The following is a 22166-nucleotide window of genomic DNA, read 5'->3' on the forward strand; positions in this document are numbered from 1 at the left end:
AATTGATCTCACTGCAGTACTGTAATGAAGAACAGTAGGATAAGGCTACCCTCAGACCATGAAAATTGCATATTGTTACCTCCTCGTGCCCTCCTAGGGCTATGGCCGCTGCAGCCTCTGCGAGCTGTCGTTTGTCTGGCTCTGACAGCAACCAACAAGCAGCAACGGTGGCTGCAAGAGCTTCTTTTGGAAAGGCAAGAGAAGAGGGAGAGTGTTCAGTGCTGGGTATCTCTGCATCATGACCCATGGGATAAAGCACAGATTACACTAGTAATACTATTTCATGAGGACGGTGTTAACAATAAAATATACAAAAGTCCGAGATTTTAGGAAATGCACAATAACATTTCACAAGAGAGCCTTATTACACTCCAGTACGCATTAAATCATAATAATTTGTAATTAAATGGTAAGTTCTCAGCATTCTTCAACTTGGCAAAGAAAAACTAATTTAGTAGGGTACAACATATCCTTCTATATCTGCTGGTACACACACTCTTAGAGAAAGGAGTTCCAAGCACCCCAGGAATAACTGGTGCCAGCACTAACACTTTACTGGCTTCTGCTGTCCCTGCACATCCCACAGCTGCCTCTCAGCAGCCTACTCTTAGCTTACTTACACCAACACTGCTCAGGGAAACACCAACATTTTCTCAGGGAAAATGTCCATCTTCCTTCAGATAGGATGCTCAAATTTGCTCAAATTAGCAGCAGTTTAAGAAAACCTCAAGTGTCTACCTGAAGTTTAAAGGCATGGAAAGTGGCAGGAACACACAGCAGAGGACTGGCAGCTCATAGCACTTTCCTTTGCTGTAGCAGCCACAGATATCACACAGAATGTGTAACACACATAAACCTCTTGCCCTGCAGTGCCTTGCTTCCACCTGAGCCCACCTACATCTCTACATTGGTATTTCTGCAGTAGAGATACACCATACATATATTTAGAGATATGTATGTATAGTACATTGCCCTGCTTTGTCCAGTGAAAGCAAAAGTCTGCCATCTTTGCCTCCATGCAAATCCAACCTTGCTGCTGGGCTGTGTGTAGCAACTCTCAGAATAATGTCTATTTGTACAGCCAGTCCTGGCTCCAAGCTCTCTAGAACAGTAGAACCATGTATATCCAGCATCTAGCCTGAAACCCACTGGCTTTGCTCAGTCAATGAGATTCTTACACATCATACTCACATACACAAACTCACCCTAGAACCCTGGTTTTCTTGGATCAAGACTTCCATAGTATCCTATAGTCAACATACTAGAGAAACCTTTAAATAAATGCTGTTAATTTTTTTATTGATCAAAATGTGAGCCATTTCATTTTCCATTATAGCAGAAATCTCCTACAGGAGCATTCAGATTGAGTTTCTTTATTCTGTTTCTAGAAGCATGTCACTTTTCATTATTGCTTAAAAATTAGAAAGCAGTTTTTCTGTTCTTTATGGCTTTTTTTAAGTTTAGTTACTGAAGGGTTATTAAACTTGGAAAACATACAGACAGGCATAATGTGATGAATAAATTCCTCACTGTCTCTAACCAACTTTAACATTAGCTTTTTTTATAATTTTTTAGGTTTATTTTCACTGAAAGACTGCCTGTAATTATTACTCATGTTCTCCCCAAACACTTATGTTACTAAAGTGTGAAATGTCTTCTAACACAAAGACAGTTCTCTGGGAAGTAATTACGAAAATGCATTCAGGGGCAATAATTTTATATTAACTGTCAGCAGCATACATCTTCTGAAAAGGCACTTGTTATGAAGGAATTATTTGTGTGGAATTTGAAGGCACTGAAGGCGAAGGAAAATTGCAGAAACACATTAAACTGAAACTCCAGCTCCCTCATCAAGGGTCAGTTTATGTTTAAATCATTACCTTGAAGGCAACCCCACACCTTCCAAAGAGTCTATTAGAAAGACAATTTCAATTTATGCACAAATTGGACATAGTCTCCAGTTTTTAGAGTGGAACAATTTACACCCCCTTTATAAGAAAATTTCTGAGCAGCTAATCAAAAGAGATGTCTGAAAATTATGGATTTCTATTAACCTTTCACTGATGACACTAAAAATACTTGCTACTGATTTATGGGTAGTAACAAAAATAGTGGCCTCCAAACTGACCAAGCACATTAAAAAGATATCTGTGTCTGTAATAGCTGCAAGAAAAGATTTAATGAGTATTTCACAGTAACTTTTAGCCTACAGACCATCCCTCAGTCCTTAGGACAGTGAAATAACTCTGTGAAAGGTTTTAAAAAGCAAAACCCAGCAATAGTGATTAAGCATCACATCATTTTAAAAGTGTTTTTAAAAAAAAAATCAAATGAGGAAATCATATAAACACCACCAAAGAGTAAATTTTTCTCTTAATCGTAGCTGCAGGTAATGTTTCAGCCTTTCTAGTGCTTTTACTAAAATGATTTAGATGTTACTATGCTATGTGACAAATGCACTTACACATTGAAAAGCGGACAAAGAGCTGAGTTATTATTATTTATTTGCATGCAAGCAGCAGTGGGATTGTACTTTATAGTGTTAACAGCATAGCGTTTATCAGCTCTTCAGTGTTTGGCAGCCAGTTTAACAGGATAAATATGGGATGTAAACACTTTCCCGACACAAAAAGCATTGTAAGTGAATTTTAGAGAACGCAAGGAAAGGCAGAGAGTGGAGCAGTCCAGAGTGTGCCAAAGTGTTTGGTTGGAGCAGCACCCAGCTTGGGACACTGCCCAGCTACTGACCATGGTCACCTCAGGGTGCCCTCCCCAGGCCAGGGACAGACACTGGGCTGCGAGGACAGCAGCACCCCCTCTTACACTGGGGTCTCCTCCTTGGAAAAGGCTCAAAACCCTGTAGATCTGCTTTCCACATCTCTGTAGCATCCAAATCAGAAAACGTGTTTGCACCCAAACTGCTCCACAGCCGTCTGCAGAAGACTCTATCCACTTACTCAATTATTTGCCTCTGAAAAAAGATGCTGCTATCCACTTCCAGATTCCAAAGGTGCATCTAAATGGGAGTTCAGTTTCAATAATGAGGTTCAAATCAAACCAGATCTAAAATCCATTTTAGATACATGCATTTTAGATATAAAGTTCATTTATATGCACGAAGAAATTAGAATGCAGCAAGTATTAACTTCAAAGAGAAGTGCACTTAGTCATAAAAATGTGCTTTTCACTCTTTCACATACAACTGCTAAATAATATCGACCATCGTACTCTAATAAATACACGTAACTTTTCAGAAGAAAAATGGCACTTAAACTTTATTTAGATATATGAATATTTTAATAAAACTCCACTTACTGTATTTTCAAGTCTTTGTTGAAAAAAAGTGTTCTGTTTCCAGCAGTTCTATGGAATCCCACTCACAGCTAACATGGGACTTCTTAATCACATTTTAATACATAGGCATGTCAAACTCTTTCCTCTCTTTGAGGAAATGGTGTGAACAATTTTCTTTTTTTGTTGTTTTTTCTTTTTGGGGTTTTTGGTTGTTTGGTGCTTTTTTACTTCAAGGTAAAGGCAGATATCTGCAAAACTTAAATCTATAGCTCCCTGAACAGACAGAATATTCAGAAGGCTTAATAAAACTCACATGTGGCTTGTTATTGCAGCTGCATATCAAATGCGAAAATAAGGTATTGACTGGTTCTGCTCAAAATAGCAGCTGCTGGAACTCTTTATTAAAATAAACCTGTTGATTTTCAAAGAGAAAAATTAGAGATGATGTAATTTACCATAAGCAATAAATGCTGCTACGTATTTTGATGTCCCTTTGCCTAATTCAAAATGCAGATTCCTTTATTGTTGCTCTGTAAGGTACAGGACTTTGAATTGCCCTTTCTGCAGGAAGTCCTGGTCCAGGAGAATTTGTATCTTCAGTGTACAGCCCTCGGTGTATGTACACAGGAGCAAGATGTAAGCAGAACAAGGACTCCATACAAAAATAGCCCCTTAGGCCCCTGAATATATTTTCCTTTAAAATGCACTTTTCCCATGCTTGAAATATGAGTGCCTTTCACAAAACAAGCTGGTAGGGTCCTACAGGTAGCATTTACATTCCTCCTTTTACGCGTATAAAAACCCCAGAACATTGGGAGTGAGAGAGTAAGAGAGCCCTCTGCAAACTGTCAGGAACCAAGGCATGGATCAATACAGAGGGAAAAAGTGGAACAAGAGAAAAAAAATGTATTGGGGTAGGAAGAAAAATACAGGCAGATTAGAGAAAGCAATAATTATTTCACTGACCTTCTCATGGGTCTTGGTTTGCTCAGAACCTGCCTGGATCATTTTCCATTGGGAATGACAAATGTGCAGCTGAAGGAGCACAGAAGGGACCCACTTCTGCGATAACTGTGCCTGGAAGTCTTCAAAACTGTGATTAAAGACTTGAGAGGCTTCAGTGGGGCTGGGTTTGTGGAGTTAGCTTCTCGGGTAAAACTCCTATTTCTATCCAGGGTAAAGAGAGTTGAACCCGGACCATAACTTAGTTGTGGGTTTTATGGCCTGATCAAATAGCCCACATCATCATCTTTGGAAGAAAAAACCTTCACTGACTTTCTCTCTACAAATCTGGCTTGCTCTGGGGGGAAAAAAAAAAAAAAAAACGGTGCTTCAAAGACACCTGAGGAAAAATCCATGTTTTCCCAAATGCATGCTCAAGTCTCTCTGCAACCAGTTACTGTTGGCAGAGGCTCATGCCACTGCTTGAGGGGAGCCTCCAAGCTGGGCACTGCCAGCACAGAGAGCACAAACTGGAAAACAAAAAACCAGTACGTTTACACTGCTCCAGCTATGGCTGGGAGGGACATCTGTAGGTAGCCCAAGTGATTTAGGGGGCTAATGCTCACAAGTGGCAACAGACTGTAGTAAAAACCCATGAAATTGGAAATTAATGGGAGTGAGGCACCTACGTGTCCAAACAGCTTCAGAAGAGCAGGGCTTGCAAGCTTTCAGAAATGTTACCCTCAGGTCTTGTTGTGCATCTTTGCACGACCAAGCACCGGGCTGGGCATTGTGTCTTGGTGCAGGAATTCAAAACACAGCAAAAGAATTCAGTTAATGAACGTGAAAAAAGGCAACTGTTATAACAAGATTCTCAACAAGAAAAGAGATAAGAAAATCATACTATGCAGCACAGGAAAGGGTATTTAACAGGCGGCCAAGTTATTTGAGAACCACTGGATTTTGCTGAGTCTTCCCTCCCATGTGCCCCTGGCCAGCTCTTGCAGCAAAAACACACACACCAAACCTGCCCAGCAGATACACCCAGGAGATCACCACAAGCCAACAAGGCTCAGGAAGTTTCCTGCCACTTCCTGCTCTTTCTCTCTTCCCCGGGCTTAAAATGAGTGATTTTGGGCTGTGGGCACAGTTAAATTTCAGTTTGTGTTTAAAACAAGCCCACACGCAAAAATTAATGTACCTCAGATTTCCTTTCTAATTTCTTTCCTTAATACCAAACTCTGAAGTCCTACACGTTTCACTTGACAAAGCCATTAATTCAGTAATTTCACATAATTAAATCGAGCAAAGCAGAGTATTTAAATTGGAACTAAGTGAAATATACTTCTGTGCAGCTCATGCTGTTAGAATTGTGCTGCATGCTATTCTGCTGCTGCTCATTTATTAATTTAGGATCGGCTGAAACGTGACACTGTGTAATAAGGAATTCACTGGTTTCAACGGTATTAGATATTTTAAAAAATAAAAATAAAAATCACAGAGGACAATGTATCAAGCACCAATAAAATAAGTTAATCCCTTTGAATGAGCCCTCAGCAGAGCACTTCTGCACCCAGCTGAAACTGGCACCCAGGATTGCACTTCCTCTGTGATAACTAATTTCTGGGTAGAGGTTTTCAGCCATTTATCCCTGGAATAAGTGGTGAGCTGCACTAGTCCTCCAGTGTGGTGATCCTTTTAGCAATGATAACACTTTTTCCCCTAATATCTTCCTGCATTTTTTCTTCTAGCCCTATATGGTAAAGAAAGTGTGAAAAGACATTCAAAAGACTTAAAGCTAAAATTACGTTAAAGTTGGGTCTCCCTCAGCCCCTCCTCTCACTCAGCAGGTCCCAAGTGTCAGAGCAGGAGACAGTGGTATGTACACAGCACCAGGAACTGGAAGAGCCCTTGGATTTGCCATGGGAATGATGGATGGCAAAAAAGAATAAAAAGGATGGATAAAGCCTGAAGATCATCTTTTTTGATGGCAAATGAGTAATAAAGGTGAAGAAATTAAAATAGTCCAAATACTGGAAATACTTTAAGTAATTAACAAAGTCTTTCCGTATCATAGTGTCATTGTTTTTTGTTTTTTCATCAGTGCTCTCTGCTTCTCAAATTTCTCATGAATTACCTTAATTGGGCTCTTCCAGATAGGCTGGAAGTTCCTTCACTTCTTCCTGGCCTCGAAGGACACCTGTGAGAGGGGCAGCTCTGACCTGCTCATGATAGCCCTCACCAGATACTGCTCATAATGAGCTGCTCCCACTAATGAAAAGTGGGGGGCCAGGGGGAGATATTGTTGCTGTTGTAATTAAGCTTGTGAAGAGTTTATTTGGAGAGAAATTAGATTTATTTACATGCTGCTTTGTTGCTGATGAAGCACCAGCTATCTGGGAGAACTTCTAATTAACCCTAATTTAGTTGATGCACTCCTTAGCAGCCCCATTCCCTGTGTACTTTGCCAAGGTAAAAAGTAGTAACCATCACAAAATTATCCTTTTTTTTAAAAGGCACTTTTTTGGGAGGAACCTAGTCCTAGCTTTTTTCCTCACATTATAAAATTTGTGGTTTAGTTTCTGACGGGCAGGAAGATGCACAACCTTATCCTACTCCTATAGCTTTTTCAACAGCCTGTGGTGAGTGCAGAAAAAAAGAGTTGAGGGTTTACTTTGGACCCCTCCACTGCTCTTACAGCCATCACAGCTAGGAGTCTGTTTCTAAACCTCTTCCACTCCCTGCATCCTTGGCCAGTTATGCTGTCTGGCCACAGAGTTCATTAACCAGATATGGTTTTAAATTATTTCATTACAGGATCAAGCTAAAAATCACTTAACTCTTAGGATGTCTTTTCTTATTTAATAGTTCACTGATGGCTCTGCTGCTCTTCCAGTGCCCGTGGTGTAGCTTTTCTGAGTTGTTTACAACTCAGAAAGACATTTAAAATACAACAATATAACCTCTTTATATTAAAAATATACCAAAAAGTCTCCAGTTTTTAAAAACCGCTTTGGAGGAAGAGCAACACCAATTCTTAATTTCACACACACAACACCATGAACACTAAGGACCACTTTTTGGAATTAAGGGCGAAAAATGAAACATAATTTAGCTCCCTTATACAGAAGCACCTATGCTTTTTCATCACAACACAAACCCTGAGATTCAAAGAACATTTGCAGAAGTAATATCCCTCATGCCTTCACCACTGCAGCTGTTTGCACATGAAGTATATAAAGAAAAAAAGTGGTTTTCTCAAACATCGCATCTGGAAATTGTTTTATCTATCTGACTATTACAAACTTGTGCAAGATTTCTGCCTGAAATTCACCTTAATCAGAAAAAGTACATTTTTGCTGCACAACCTTTCATAAGATTCTAAACCAAATGCTGCTCTCAGTTATACCTCGCTAGCCCTGTTGATTTTCTTTATGCTTCTTGGACGTCACTGTGGAAATTTGGCAATAAATGTATTTTGTTTAATATGAACAAGGAAGAGAAGCCAAATGCTTTTTACACAGAACATTTCTCATTCATTTAGCAGAATAAATGGTCTTCTGGACTTCTGTGCTAATTGCAGAGAGTATGATGTGAACTGCTATCAAGGTTTAAGCCCACTTTTTCTCAGTTTAAATAATGAACACACATTCTGTAGAAAGTAAGGACAGCATTACAAACCAACCATTTTTCTGCAAATATTTGATTAAATGAACAGTGGAAAATTGAAATCTTCCCTTTTGTCACTGAAAGAAGATGGACAGACTATAGATATCTTCCTTTAATATTGTCAAAATTATGTAGAGGAAGACTTCAATTCAAAACACTGTCTTACAGACTTTTAAGCAAGCTTCATAGTCAAGAAAAGGCACTGCTCTTTTTGTTGCTACAGTTTCATCTCCTTGATGTGTCAGCAGGAATGGCCTCACATAGCCCTTCTTGGGAGAATGCTAATTCAAGTCCAAGTTACACATTTCTTTTAACAAAAACCATAAGCGAAATCAAGATGGAACTAATCAGTCTGTCAAAACGATACATTTACAAACCACAAAAACATCTTATTTGAATAAGAAAGAAATAGTTCTCAGATTTGCTTTCTGTGAATGGAAATAACCACTATCTCTATTTGTATTTACTCATCTGACAAAATCAGGGCACAGGAATTTAGTGTCATTTAAGTCACCTATAGCCCCTATGCAAGCTAAATAATACCAATAAGCACAAGTCTACACCATGCCCAGCTCAAGGGGTCCAAAAAGCCTCTCAGGGAAAAACCATCACTCCTCGTCTCAAGGAGAACAAACAGATTAAAATAAAATATACACAGACAGAGCAACAAATCTAAATTTCAAACCATTCTCAGAGGACTTTTTCTGCCAAGGTGCTTCATTCGGCCCCAGCTCACTATGCACACAGAGGGACACAACCAGCAAGTGCCTTCCCACTGTATTTCTCTCAAATTGAAAATTCTTTCTGGCTTTGGTTCAAACAACAGTCAGAGCCTTAAAACACATACACACACTACATGGAGATCTCACCATGTCAGTGGTTTTCTTTATCCAAGCAAAAACTTCCAACCAATAGGGAAGAAATTTGCCTACAGGGTCCTTCCATTTTATGCTGGCAAATAACTTCCTTCAGAAATGCTGCAGCTTGCAGTATATCAAGACACTTGGAGAGGAAACAGTGGGGTGAAGTGCCATGTGTAATCCCATCATTCTACCATAAGAAAAAAGCACTGTTAAACATCAGTTTTCCTTTTGGAGCTTTGATGAGTTTACTAAGAAAATGTAACGGTGGCCTCACTGACTAGAACACTCAAGTTTAAGGAAAAGCATGTTATCTTTAGTCATAAGGATGCAATAATATTTCACAGCTCTTAAAAGCACCTTTCATGTTTGAAACACCTAAGTAACACTTGCATATCGGTTTATTTGTAAAACAAACTTCCGCTGCTGCTGGAGCCTGAAAGCAGGAGAGCACAGAGTGGTGGCTCTCCCTTTTCTGAGGAGAAAAAAGCCTTTACCCAAACATTAACACCTACAAATTTCAACCCAGCAAGAAAGATGGTTAATTTTCTATATCTAGATGACTACATCACTAAAGTATATTGAACAGATTCACTGCAAATACATCAAAGCTTTCAACAAGACTGGTTATTTTCGGCCAAAATACAAGGCTGATGTTTAAATACCAGTAAACTGAAGGAGTCCTTGTTTATCTGTCACAAACTACCAACTTATCCTCAAGGAAAGGCCAAGCTAAAACATGTACCTCTAAATCCACACTGTTCAGCAGCATTCAGAGTAATCTCCTTCTGACTCACATTTTTACTGCTAATTGATTTACCCCTTCTGAAGGAGTTGCCTTGAACAGGAGGCATCCCTTCTTTCTCCCCTTACCCCCCTAGCTCCAGCTTCATTACAACCCTGAGCTGTTGCCAAAATGAGATATTGCCTCATTTTTGGTACCATGCCCTTGAAGGCATCTTATTAGAAAAGACCATTTCTTAATTAACATTTTTGATCTTTAATCTATTACACATCCCTTTAATCCCATACGGAGGAGCTTTTGGCCCACTTCCGTGGCGTGGCGGTGGGAGGCAACAGACTTGGCAATTTGTGCTGAGGGCTCTCTCCCAGCTGGGCTCCAGCACGGCCGGCTGCAGGGCTGGCTATGCTCTCACTGGTCAGCAGCAGACATTTGCATTTATTATTTTATTGCCTTTTTTTTTTTAATATAGACTTCAGAGAGCCACTGCTCAGCATTAAAGCCAACAGGCAGAATGGCAAGCTTGTGGATGAGATCAGACTTCAGAAGGGGCTGTCAAGCTCTTAGATAACCAGCAAAACTCTTAAGTGGGAGATTTAGTGGATCACCAACATGTGAAGTGTTAAAGAAAAGTACAATGTTAAGTCCCTTACATCATTTTACTTGCAAATAATTACAGCAATTACAATGTGCTAACTGGCAATTAACATTACAGGCTTCACAACTCACCAGAATTTTTTAAAACACGCTGTGGCCCTATGTAAATTGTCTCTTTGGTACTTCTGATTTGGTGGCTGTATGAGCTAATGGCTACACATTAGCTCAGCGGATCTCAGAACAGAATTGCCCACGTGCCAGATAATTTAATTAGAGGCTTGATCTTGTCAGAGCTTTATGCAACACAGACTGATTCCAAGCAAAGTGTGTGGGTTTTTTCCTTTCTCTTCAGTTTTTTGTGACTGTCTAATAATTTCTACTAATGAACACCAAAGCCATCCAAGGGAGAAAGGAAGCACAGGTAACAGCACACACCAAGAGGCAGCACTCCAATCCCAAGTGCAAGGAATTCAAAAATATGAAAATATATAGAGCAAGACACATTGAGCACCTCTTCCACACACACCCCAGTCTGCTGCCAGGTCTCTCCATACAGCTATTAAATCTTCATCGTGCTGTTACTCAGCCCCAAAGAAGACAAAGGTCACTTGTCTCCAAGTGAGAGCTATAGGGTATCTCAAATCTCATTATAAATGGTCCCATTTAACAGTTTTCTCATTTGAATTTATACACAACAAATACACGGCTATGAAATGAGCTTGGTTAATTTTGACAGTGACATCGTAATTCCTTGTAGTGAGACTGGAAAAAGGCTATTTTAGACACTAAATGACAGAAATGCAAACATATCTACTATGATGGCCTTGATTTTTGTTTGCTACACATTTTTATACTACAGTAACAATACCTGGTCTCTTGGTCCGTGATAAGCTAAACAGCTTAAGACAATATAACTGAAAATACCATAGTAAAGGCTACAAAAGTTTTACAAGTCAGGTCAATGTTGAGCAAGACCCACTAGAGGTCCCTTCCAACCCAAATTATTCTAGTTTCCTGTACTGAACAAGCAAAGATTTTGTGGGCAAATCATAATAAATTTCATGCATTTCTTCACTGCAGAGGTTCATATCAATGTTCTTACTCAGCGCAGAACGCAAAGCAGTGCAGCTTGTTCATTCCATTTATTTTTCTTCTTTTACAACCTTGTTTATAAAACCCCACTCTCATGACTGCCACAATTTGTTTTTTTCTTAAGAATGATTACTGGGGATCCACCACTGTGGCATTATATTTTATTGATTTTTCTTGTTTAAGCAACAGGCCAACATAATATATTCTACTCTTCCTGTTCTACATTAATTCAGGCTGGGAGCTTTGAGCTACCAGTTACAACTGCAAAGTATAAACCAGTCAAAGGAGAATAAGTTTCTGTGAAAACCAAAGAAATTGTTCACCAGGAGACTTTTGTTCAACTCTCCAGCTGTCTGCTTTCACAAAGGTAAAACCCATTGCAATCGCTTCCTACGGCAGCATGGTTTCAGCTTCCCCCCAGCCCCAACCAGCCAGAAAAGACAGATTTGGAAAAGCAAAGCCACTGACCTGCAGAAATGACTCAAAGCAGGATGGGCTGGCAAGTGCCCATCAGTCCTGAAGCCAGAGCCCTTTGGGGAAGGTCAACCTGCAGCACTGTGCATGCTGCATAATGCAAAGTGGTGTGGATATGTGGCACAAGGAAGACTTCCTACTAGGTTGGGAAGCTTAATTAGTATTTGCAAAGTGCTTTGAGATCCTACATAAAAATATTTACTGAAATTAGCTCTAGAAAGCACAATTTGCCTGACAATTCTGTCTACTCAAATCTGCAGATTAGCAAAACCAGAGTGCAGCAGAACTGTATCAATTAGAGATTAAAAGGATTTATCAGGTGATCTTATCCATCCCCCTGCTAATGTAAGACCATTCCTACAGTGTACTTTCAAGTGTTTTGTCCAGTCCAGTTTGTAAATTACCAAAGTAATGGAAGATAATACCAGGCTATTAGATCCCAGAAATGTTTCCTGCTATTCAGCCTAGCATCTCCTTTGCTTTACCTTAGCCCATTACTCCTAGTTGTGCCCTTGAAAGCTATCATAGACAACAGATATAACTTCTATTTAAAAACACAAAAAATGTTTATCTAATCACAGCCCTTCACTTGGGCAGCAAGGGAGAAGAAGGTGGCACCAGTGAAAGGAACATAGGAAGGAAAAAGATGTGAAGGTGCAATGCTGTGCCTTCCTCTTCTCCAGCACTCACTCCAGCTCAATGGCAGATCCTGCACCAGGATTTGCATGCCTGGAGACCAAGCAAGCCCAGGAGAGCTGGGAAGGTGGCTCCTGATGGTCCACCCATGAAAGCAATTGCCTGCCTTCAGTCTGTGCTAAGAAATGAAAGTGTTACTATCTCCCAGCAGAAAAAGTGCCAACAGGAACACCTTTAAATAAAAAGCACACTCTCAGAGGGAGAAAAATGCTGGTAAGACAGGCATGCAACCCTGGGGAGGTTGGCCCCTACCCACCCCAGAACATCAGTATGCAACCATCCATGCTGGTGGCATGTTTCTGTCTCTGGCAGGATGCTGTTGCCAGAAGATCCAGTGGGAAGATCCCCAGATCCACAGCAGCCCCACACTAGCACACAGACCAAGTGCACAAGATTTCAGATGAGGTTATCCTGATGACCTCAGAGATATTACTAGATTTGACTGAAACCTTGCTGCCCATTACCAGTCCTGATGCACTGCTGGCATCCCAGTCCACAAGGCCAGGCAGGGCTGTGACCCTGCAGCCTGCAGAAATCCTCCCTTTCACAGATGTAGCCTGTAGCAATTAGGAGGGCTGGCTTTGGGCACTAGGAAGCTGGGCACCAATGCCGTGCTGCAATGCACTACACTTCTCATCTTCCTTTCAGCAGACCAGCTTTCCAGTATACACTGTCTTTAAGAAGGCTGGGAAGGGGTGGGTGATGAGGTGGGGGGAGAATTCGACAGCTCATTTTGAAATGAGCTTTTCTTTCCTCGCCTCTTATACCATGGAAATTAATTCTCCTCCTCTGTGCTATCACTATAATTTTCCCAATTAACATTTTTAATAGTAAGTATTTTCTAGGAAACGCCGTAATACACAGGTGTGTACTTCTAATTTAAATACTGACACCCATGCTGTGTTCACATCTGAAGATCGCTCCTTCTTGCCGGAGATTCCCTCCCCAAACAAGAGGGGAACACCTATGGTGCTGCTCCACCGGAGACGCCTCAGCAGCTTGGCGGGGCGGCTGTTTCCATGGCATGCACACCAACAAATCCCATTTTTATACTTCTCCTTGCCCTGGAGGTGCTACAGCTGCAGGATGGCACCTGGACTTCAGGGACCCCCAGGAACGTCCCTGTCACCCCAGCCAAGAGATTCCTCTTGCAGCCCCATGTCCCAGGAGTGCTGGGAGCAGAGGCGTGCTCGCAGGAAGCTCTCGTGCCTGCAGAGAGAGCTGTGCTGGTGACTCCTACGAATGAAGGAATCTGGGAAGGGTTTATAATTACATGTATTGTTTCTTTTTGTGTTGTCCAGCTACAAAAACCTTACATCTGTCTAGGATTCATCCACCACATCTTCTGAGTATCAGGTACTTTCTATTACTTCATCTTCCATTTGATAAAACACTATCAAAAGTACTTTCTTTAAATATAGATATATATTTATCTGTAAAATATTAATGCTAAAAAAATAAATATTATAATTAGGAAATTAGAATTATTTTTATTTTCTCTTCTAAAAGAACACATTACAATGTGACATTGTAAAAATCCACACATTACCAAGGAAAATAAAATTTCAACTTATTATAAGCAGGGACTGCAGTAACCCGAGCTGCAAACATTCCAAGCTTTATTCTTGTTTGCATTTTTCTGGGTTCTGGATGCTTCCAGAGCAGATGTTTAAAATTTTGAGAACCTCAAACTATACTGACTAGGCTGCGTCCCACAGGTCAATGCAGGGACAAGGATGCCATTTTTAAAAACAGCATAAGAAAGCCAACCAGCTGAGATTTCACAGTATACTGAAACAATATTGAACTAAAAAAGTTACCAGAGTCTCTTTAGTTCTTTGCTAAATCCAAAGATTTATTTCTTTGGAAATCCTTACCCAGTGTAATCAGAATCTTTTCGTACTGCTTTACTAATGAAATCAGCTTCTACAAGAGCTTGTGAAGGCACTCAGGACAGGTAACTTCAGAGCACTTGCAAAATAACGTTTCCAACATCCTCTGAATTGCGGACTGACCTTTCCAGTGCTCTGCAGCAGAGATCCCAAAATTTCACATCATGTTTTTCTGCATTTAGAAGTTAAATGAGACAAAATCCAATGCACATAGGAATAGAGAAAAATAATTTTGTGTCTGTGGAGTGTCCCTCACCTGAGCTCCCTGAATGCTCCTGGCAGAGCCCATGCCCACAGGCAGAGGGCAGGGACAGCTCTGGGTACAGGGACACCACAAGGGACAGGGCCCTGGGAGGGTGGTGCTCTTGCTCTTGGGCACCAGACAGTGGATCATGCAAGACCAGGGTGCTGGAGGAAAGCTGAGAGGACAAGCAGCTGTGTAGCCAATAAAGGCCTCCACAAGGAAAAAGGTGAGGCAGGAGAACATATTTTCTGTTACTTATCTCAATGGGATAAGTGGGATAAGAAAATGGGAAAAAGTTAAGGCAAGGACATTTGCAGCAGTGAGTCTCTGTTTGCTTCATGAGACCCCAGCTTTCCCAAGAAGCCAAAATTAAACCCAACTCTACAGAACAGAAGAGAACAGAAACCCTCAACACTGGGAACAGACAATGCAGCACCAGGATCAGAAGACTGAAAGAGGAGGAGAACAGAGGGAACAGCCAGGAGGGAAGAGGCAACACGAGCCCCAAGCAGCAGAGACAGCATTAAAAACACCCCAGCATGGGCTCTGGTAGCCCTGCAGAAAAAATAAGTCTCCAAATTGTGTCAAGATGTTACTCCTCTAGAGATACCAAGTGAAGATTTTGATTTACATAGCTGGGAGATGCCATGCAAAGCATAAGAGAGGAAAAAGAGTGACCACAGGGTGGTTTTCCTTTATTTTGTGGTTCATTTCTGAAAAGCTGCTGCTTCCCCTTTTCTTTCCCCTGAAAGGAGGGAAACTTTAAAAGAAATTGCAGAAGGCAATTAAAAATCTAAAGTAGTGTACTGCACTAAAAAAAACACGGGGGAGAAATCTTAACAGAAAAACATCAAATATCTGTGTCCTAAAATGTTGTGTTTTGTTTTTTTCCCCATGCTGTGCTGTGTTAACATGTCCCTCACACGTGTGCCCAGCTGCTGCTGCGAGCTCGGTGGCAGGGACAGGAAATTTGGAGCTAATGGGGAAAGCAGGGAATACCAACCTGTAATTTATTTTTATGATTTCTGGAATGTTATAATTGAATTACGCTAATGTTATGTGCTAATGGGTGGTTGGGCACTGAGAGGCCTTTCCTGTTGCAAACACTGCAAAGAATCCCCACACTCTGCAAACACTTGTGCACAGAGATACACATACCCAGTGCCATACCCCAGCACTCAGGACATGGCCCACAGTTCCCTATTTCCAAAACCATTTTTTGATCAGTACTGTAACACGTAGCTGCAGAGAAAAACAAGATACCTTCAGCTACCTCAAAAGCAGACACAAAAAAATTAGGCTTTTAGGTCTGCAGGCTCCTGAGGAGAAGACAGAATCTGCTCTGTTTGCCCCAGACAATTCAGCCAAGATTCCCTGGGGCCTCACAGCCAGGCTAATGAGAAACTCCCCAGCAACTCCCATATAAAATGCTTTCATAGGTCTTTAAAATACCTTAAATTCTCTATATATTTAGTAAGACTTTTTACTTCTTTAAAATGTCCCTTGTTGCTCCTCAAGATAATACCTTCGTGATGTATTGCAACAGAAATGCAGCATTGTCTGACCGGACCTTTGTTGAACCTTATTTTTGTCTTGGCCTCTGAGAAGCCAGAACTCCTTTTGCAGAGCAGAGGTGGGCACTTGCCTGGCCCCCAGCAGCCTGCCCAGTCCACCCCCAGTGACACTTTTGGAGCAGGACAGAGGACAGACAGGCTGCATGAGCTGCACGTGCTGTTAAGGAGGCGGGGGGTGGGGGGAAGCAGGGGGAAGAAGCACTCAGCTACCCTGTTCTTCTGGAACAGAAAACATCTCTGCCTCTTAGGCAGCAAAACACTCCTGACCAGCTATTTAGCAACAAACTAAGTCCTTGGATTTAGAGAGGAAAGGAAAAGCTTTTTTTTTTCCTTCCTTTTACATTAAGGAAAAGATGTTTACAAAACCTGAAGAGGAAGGAAATTTGCTATATGCCCATTGTTAAACAGTACTGGTGGACACTTAGATTATTCACCCTGGTGCAAGGGCAGCCTCTGCCTCTTCTATGGTTTTTTTGATGTTCTAAGGTATTATGTACAGCCTTTAAGTTACTGTTATTTAAAATAATTAAACTATTTCTGAATGTATTTGAAGGACTGGAATAAGCTCCTCAGTGCAACTACACCATGGGTTGGATTCATGCAAAGCATTGCGCCTTGGCAGATTTTACCAGGAGCAAGCAGTTACACCAGAGCAGAGGGCAACTTGTGCACACACACTGCCAGAGGAAAAAGGATGGTCCTGGACCAAGCCATCACCAAACAGACCCATCTGAGCACAGGATTTCTGTTGCCATGGTGTTCATGGCCAAATTTCCATGGGCTGCATAAGCAGCTGCCACGAGCACAAGCAGCCCCCTGCCCAGTGCCATGGTGTGGTCAGGGATGCACAGGCTGTGCACCCTCAGTACATGTCAGGAGCAGAGAAGCTCCCCCAGGAGACAGCAAGCTTGGGGCCCTGTGTTTGGCACACCAAGGACAGAGGGTCATCAGAGCCACCTAGACAAGACCCATGACTGCAGACTCAACTCACGCTCACAAAAAAAACTTCCAGAACAGCTCCTACTGCTTCCTTCTCCCCCACCACAGATGCACCCATAGTCATTTTGCTAGTAGAAAAATATAGTTATATATTTTTTTAAAGTTTAAAATTTATGTTCTACCTGTAACAGCTCTTGCTGTTCCTGCATACCACCCAACCCTGGGACCATGACTCCCCCAGCCCACAGCAGCCGTGCAGCGTGCCAAAAGAATTTTTCAGAAGTCATTTTGTATGTGTTTGCACACACACAGAGATGTGCAAACACATACAGGAGAAGGAGGGAGAGAAATATGTTAATTTGAAACATCTGGCAAATGTTTTAGAGTTAACAAGTCCCAGGTTTGGCCTTTGGGTTTTGTTTTTTTCTTTTGGGGGAGTCAAGGAAGGGGAGGCAATTTTGTCATTTTGGGCCAAGGAAGGAAGGGGCATGAAACAAGAAATTGAAGCATGTTTTTTCACCCTTTATTGAACTTCAACATCACACTACTGAAGCTAATGCAAACAGGAAGATCATAAAAGAACATAATGAAAGTCTCGCACACTGGGACTGAGGGACTGGTTTCAGTTACTGAATATAGCTGTGGAGCCACGCCACACAAGAGCCAGTGACTCCATGCAGCCACACCACCACAAACTCGGGCTTTTTAAGTTTTTACAGCGTAGTTCCTCAGTCATACTACAACCTGTAACTTGTGTCCCATGTACTGCATCCCAACTTGACAGGATATGGTACTACATCTTTATACACACACAAGATTGACATCTGTAGCTACTAAATGCATTAAGAAGAAAATCCCCCAATTAACACACATTTTCCTAAAGCTGCCATAAATCATGCATACAATACATTTTCTCCCACATCCGACATCCTGAATGAGAGCTGTAACTGTGGGAGTAAATGAAGAAAAATGGAGACTCAAGTAATTTAGTAAAAGCCTTTCATAGTCTGTCTTTTACTTAAGGCATAGTCACCAACACCAAATTAACTCTGCTGTGCACAGAAATTATTTTTTGTCATTGTTTTGAACCATAGCTTATTTTGAATTTAATAGAATTCCAGACTTGTGATAGATAACACCGGTAACTCCACTCCAGTGCTGTTTGAGATGAAGGTCAAGCAAGAGAGCTGGCGAGCGCTCTTTTCATGCACCGTTAGCTCCAGGCACAAAGGGGCCTTCGACATCACAGCTGGGGGTTTGCAGCAGCAGCAGCAATATTTGCTATCAAAGACTAGTGAAAGCACAAGCCCCTCCAAAGAGCCAGAGTGCCCAGAGAAGATACACCCAGTGCCCCAGAAGATGCATCTGAGAGCACAGTGGGTACAAAGCTAAAGGCCGCGAAGTGCCATGCAAAGGCAGCTTGTGCCTTCGAGACCAGCCAGACGCTCACTTCGGTAAGAAAGTGTCTCCTGGGAGCCAGGCTCCCCGTGACTCTTACAAAACCCAGCTAACCAGGAATGCAGCACCATTGTTGGTTTTCATGTTATTGCTCAGTTTCTCAGCTGTTTGCATATCATTGGAGAGCTTTTAAGAGAATATTGCACAGTCCAATGTGGAAAGAGCACAGAAATAGATTTACTCGCTTCAAAATCAAAAATATTCTTAGCATCTCATAAATGTTAAAAACAGACAGCAAAATATATTTACATGGGGCACGGTGACTGAGATGTGGCTAGTTACTTTAAACACAAATAATCTGACATTTACCCTCATGCTTGTGTTATCAATACATATTATACAGACAAACTTGATTTATCCTGTTCGGTTTCTTGAGCGTCTTTTAATTCAAATTATTGACCTAACATGGATGAACGAGCTTCAGACACATGTTTATTACTGCCAAGCAGACCAAAAGCTCGTTCAAATTTTAAATCTTTCTACCATGGTGATGTACCACTTTTATTCTCCAGCCCTGACAGTACTTTCCAATTTCCTCCAAGAGGAGGAAAACACACATTCCAGTTGAGACCGAGGCTTAAAATTCCTATTAAAGTAGCTTTTATGTAATTAGATTGGAATGAATGTGTAACAGTGCCCATTGCAGAAAACTTCAAAGTGGTTATACTGGAGAAATCACAACCCGTTTCAGTGTGCCCACAAGAAGAAAGAATGGCTCTCTGGAGGATAAGAGTATATTAGTCTCTGTGTGTAATAGATTTTATTGACCATATGGAACTGATATAAAAATTGTGTTGCAGTGGGTAGTCTTGGATTTGAGACAGGAATGTGACATACAAAATACAGTTCCTGTAAAAAGCCTGGCAGCTTTCTGGCAGTTTTTGCAATCAGAAGAACCTAAAATATTTACCTGATTGAGTCACTGACGAGTCCCAGGTCAAAGCAAAATCTGAAGATTCACCCTCTTCAACTGAAAAAGAACAAAAATAAGTTGTGATTGCTAAAGCAAACAAACTGGAAATCAAAGTCATCAGAAAACTAGGTCCACTATGACATTAAGTATTAAAACAGACTTCTCCATTGCTGAAAAAGAACTTACTGCTTTCTATATAATAATTCATAAGGTGGAAATTTAGTAAAGAGATTTTTCCTACTTTTTAGCCTAAATATAGGATTTATGTGTGCAGTTTCTTCCTGAATGCGTGGCAGTAAGTTCATGTGAAATTTTAATAGATGTTTAAACACCACTACCTGGTAAGTATTCATGTTTGAAATGCTATACATTCACAACTTGCACGTGCAAAATTGCTATTGTAAATATAGACGTTGTTTTTGAAATTGATGTTTCAAAAGATCACAGTAAAGAACTATGTGAAGGAAAAATTGCCTGACTTATGTCATCCTAACATGCTAACACATCTGCCATATTCAAAACCCAGTGGTATCTTCAGGGATTTTTCAGAATTAAAAATACTATTTTGATGTATAACCATGTTCTGTGATATGGCAGTCACAAATAACTGCTTTTAAATTTGTTGTTGCTCTCAAGACTGTCACAGCCAGTACTCAGCACTTGCAAGTGACGTAGCTAAAACCTTCTGCCTGTTAAGAATTATAAAAACGCCACTTGATTCTTACATTCTTAAAAATAACTAAGAGAACAGCCAACAACAAGCCAGGCAAAAAAGTGCCTGATCCCTGCTGTTACTGAAATCAGTGCTGGTTATACAAATGTCAGGCTGAGCATATGAAAGCAGTAACCACAGAAATTCTACTTTTGAATTGCAGAAGTTTATCATCATCACCTGCCCACTCTGCCACTCTGACACCAAACAAATTTAAATTATAGGTCTTTATTTTCTGATGAACATTATTTACTCCATGCACTAAATAATCGTTCGCTTTTATCTACGTTATGCCTGATTCAAATGCACATTCTATAGAATTCTGCAACTGGAATCCAAACCATATTGCAAAACTACAAGCACAGCCCCTATTGACCAGCCCTGTATGCACAAGCCAACCTGCTTCAGTGAATATTTACACTGACATTTGCATCATAAGAGTCTTGATTTTATGCTTTCCTCACACTTTTTCCCCCCCAATCCAGTGCAGAATTCTGGCATCAAGTTGATGTTAGTGGTAACATCATATGGCATTAGGAACAGAAAATATAATTTATATAGGCAGTGCCTTGAGAAACGTAATTTTATGTCCAAACCATAGAAAAATGTGTGCTCCACAGAAGAGCACCACTCTGGTTTCTTAAATCTGTGTGTTTGCTAATGGAGGAGCATGAAATTCAGCAATTTCTTAGGAGAAGTCATACTTGAGACTTGGCTATACTTTTTTCAGAGTCTGTGTTAGCATAAAGGCCATGTCACATAATATTAAATTCCAGAATGACAGAGAAAAAACAAGAGGCAAAGCTAGAAGCTTATTGAAGCCATTACTGGCCCTATTCCCTGACGGTGGCAGAGGCAGCTTGGCTGGCGTGTGCTCCCTCCTGAGGGCTCACCTACCATTTTGTGCTCTGTAAGCCACCAGCTTGTTCCCATTTTCACCCATCTCTTAATAGAAAAACTCTGGACACAGTTATCAGAAATACCATTTCAGTCTTACACAAATGCATGTCTCATTTTAACATCAAAATCTATATACACCTGGGAGGGTTTTTGCTCCAAAACTAAATAAGCCAAGTTGGAAATTCATGTACCTTACTCAAAACAGACAAGGGGAATGTTTTAATTTTATTTTATCCTTGACTGCTTTTTGGTTGTTTTGCTTGGAGAGGTTTTTTTTAATATTACTACATTTATGCTGAAGGGGTTTTTTTACTTCTTTACATTTTGTCTTGGAAAGAGAGACAAAAAAAAAATCCAGTCTGCTAAAAATACATAAAAGAGATAAATTTGGTCCTAGTCAAGGAGTAGTATATGGATTTGCACTGGTCATTGGCAATTTTAGCAACACACTGACTTTTATGTTGGTTAAACACCAAAGACTGCTCCAGTCCTTGAGCTGCTCTAGGGCAGCTGGCTCCAGCACGTAACAAAACCACAGTTTTTGGAATCCCTTAAATGAGGGCAAAGGTTTGAATCAGCCTCTGTTGGCATTAATTTGCTTTGCTCCCTAATGACTGAAAAGGGGACAGAGAACATTCACGTGGAGGCAACAGCACTGAAATTCACTTTATATTATTGCAGTCATGGTTTCAGGTTCTCCCCCTCTGTTTGCACAGACCCACCACAGAGCTGACAGCGCTGCATATCCATGGAAAGAGGAGGCCAGTGGGATGGAGCCTCCTGAGTTTAGGCAGACATATCATCCTGCAGCTGCTGCTCACAACGCAGCTACCACCTTTCCCTTTGCTTTTCCATTTTTTCCTTTAACTCTTTTAAGCAAACATCATCTTTCAGAGGCTAAACCATAACAAAAAGTAACAGCCAAGTGTATTCCAAGAGGAATTGCAGTATCAACTGACACAAGCACTTTATCCTCACCTGCCCATCCATCCGCCCAGCTAGACAATGGGCAGAGAGAAACAAGGAGCAAAAGCAGCCATATCCAGAAAAGAAAGACCAAAAGACTGTGTCTATACACCCATTAAGAAGCCCCAAAGGCTTGATGAGACATGGCATCTGTGAGGCTGAAGCAAAAAATAGGTGATCAGGCCTTGTCACAGACAGCAAG

The 22166-nt window shown here is 41.0% G+C and overlaps 1 protein-coding gene across 2 annotated transcripts in view; it reads right to left on the reverse strand.

The window, feature by feature from the left end:
- Window positions 1-22166, reverse strand: part of ZNF423 (zinc finger protein 423) — a 225754-nt gene that overhangs the window by 165318 nt on the left and 38270 nt on the right. For both annotated transcript variants that reach the window (XM_033069467.2, XM_033069468.2), the window contains one exon: window positions 19384-19443. In XM_033069467.2, the coding sequence (XP_032925358.1) occupies window positions 19384-19443 (60 nt within the window). The remainder of the gene's footprint in view (window positions 1-19383; window positions 19444-22166) is intronic.

The sequence above is a fragment of the Catharus ustulatus genome, chromosome 11 (assembly GCF_009819885.2).
Source record: "Catharus ustulatus isolate bCatUst1 chromosome 11, bCatUst1.pri.v2, whole genome shotgun sequence".
Classification (NCBI taxonomy): Eukaryota; Metazoa; Chordata; class Aves; order Passeriformes; family Turdidae; genus Catharus; species Catharus ustulatus.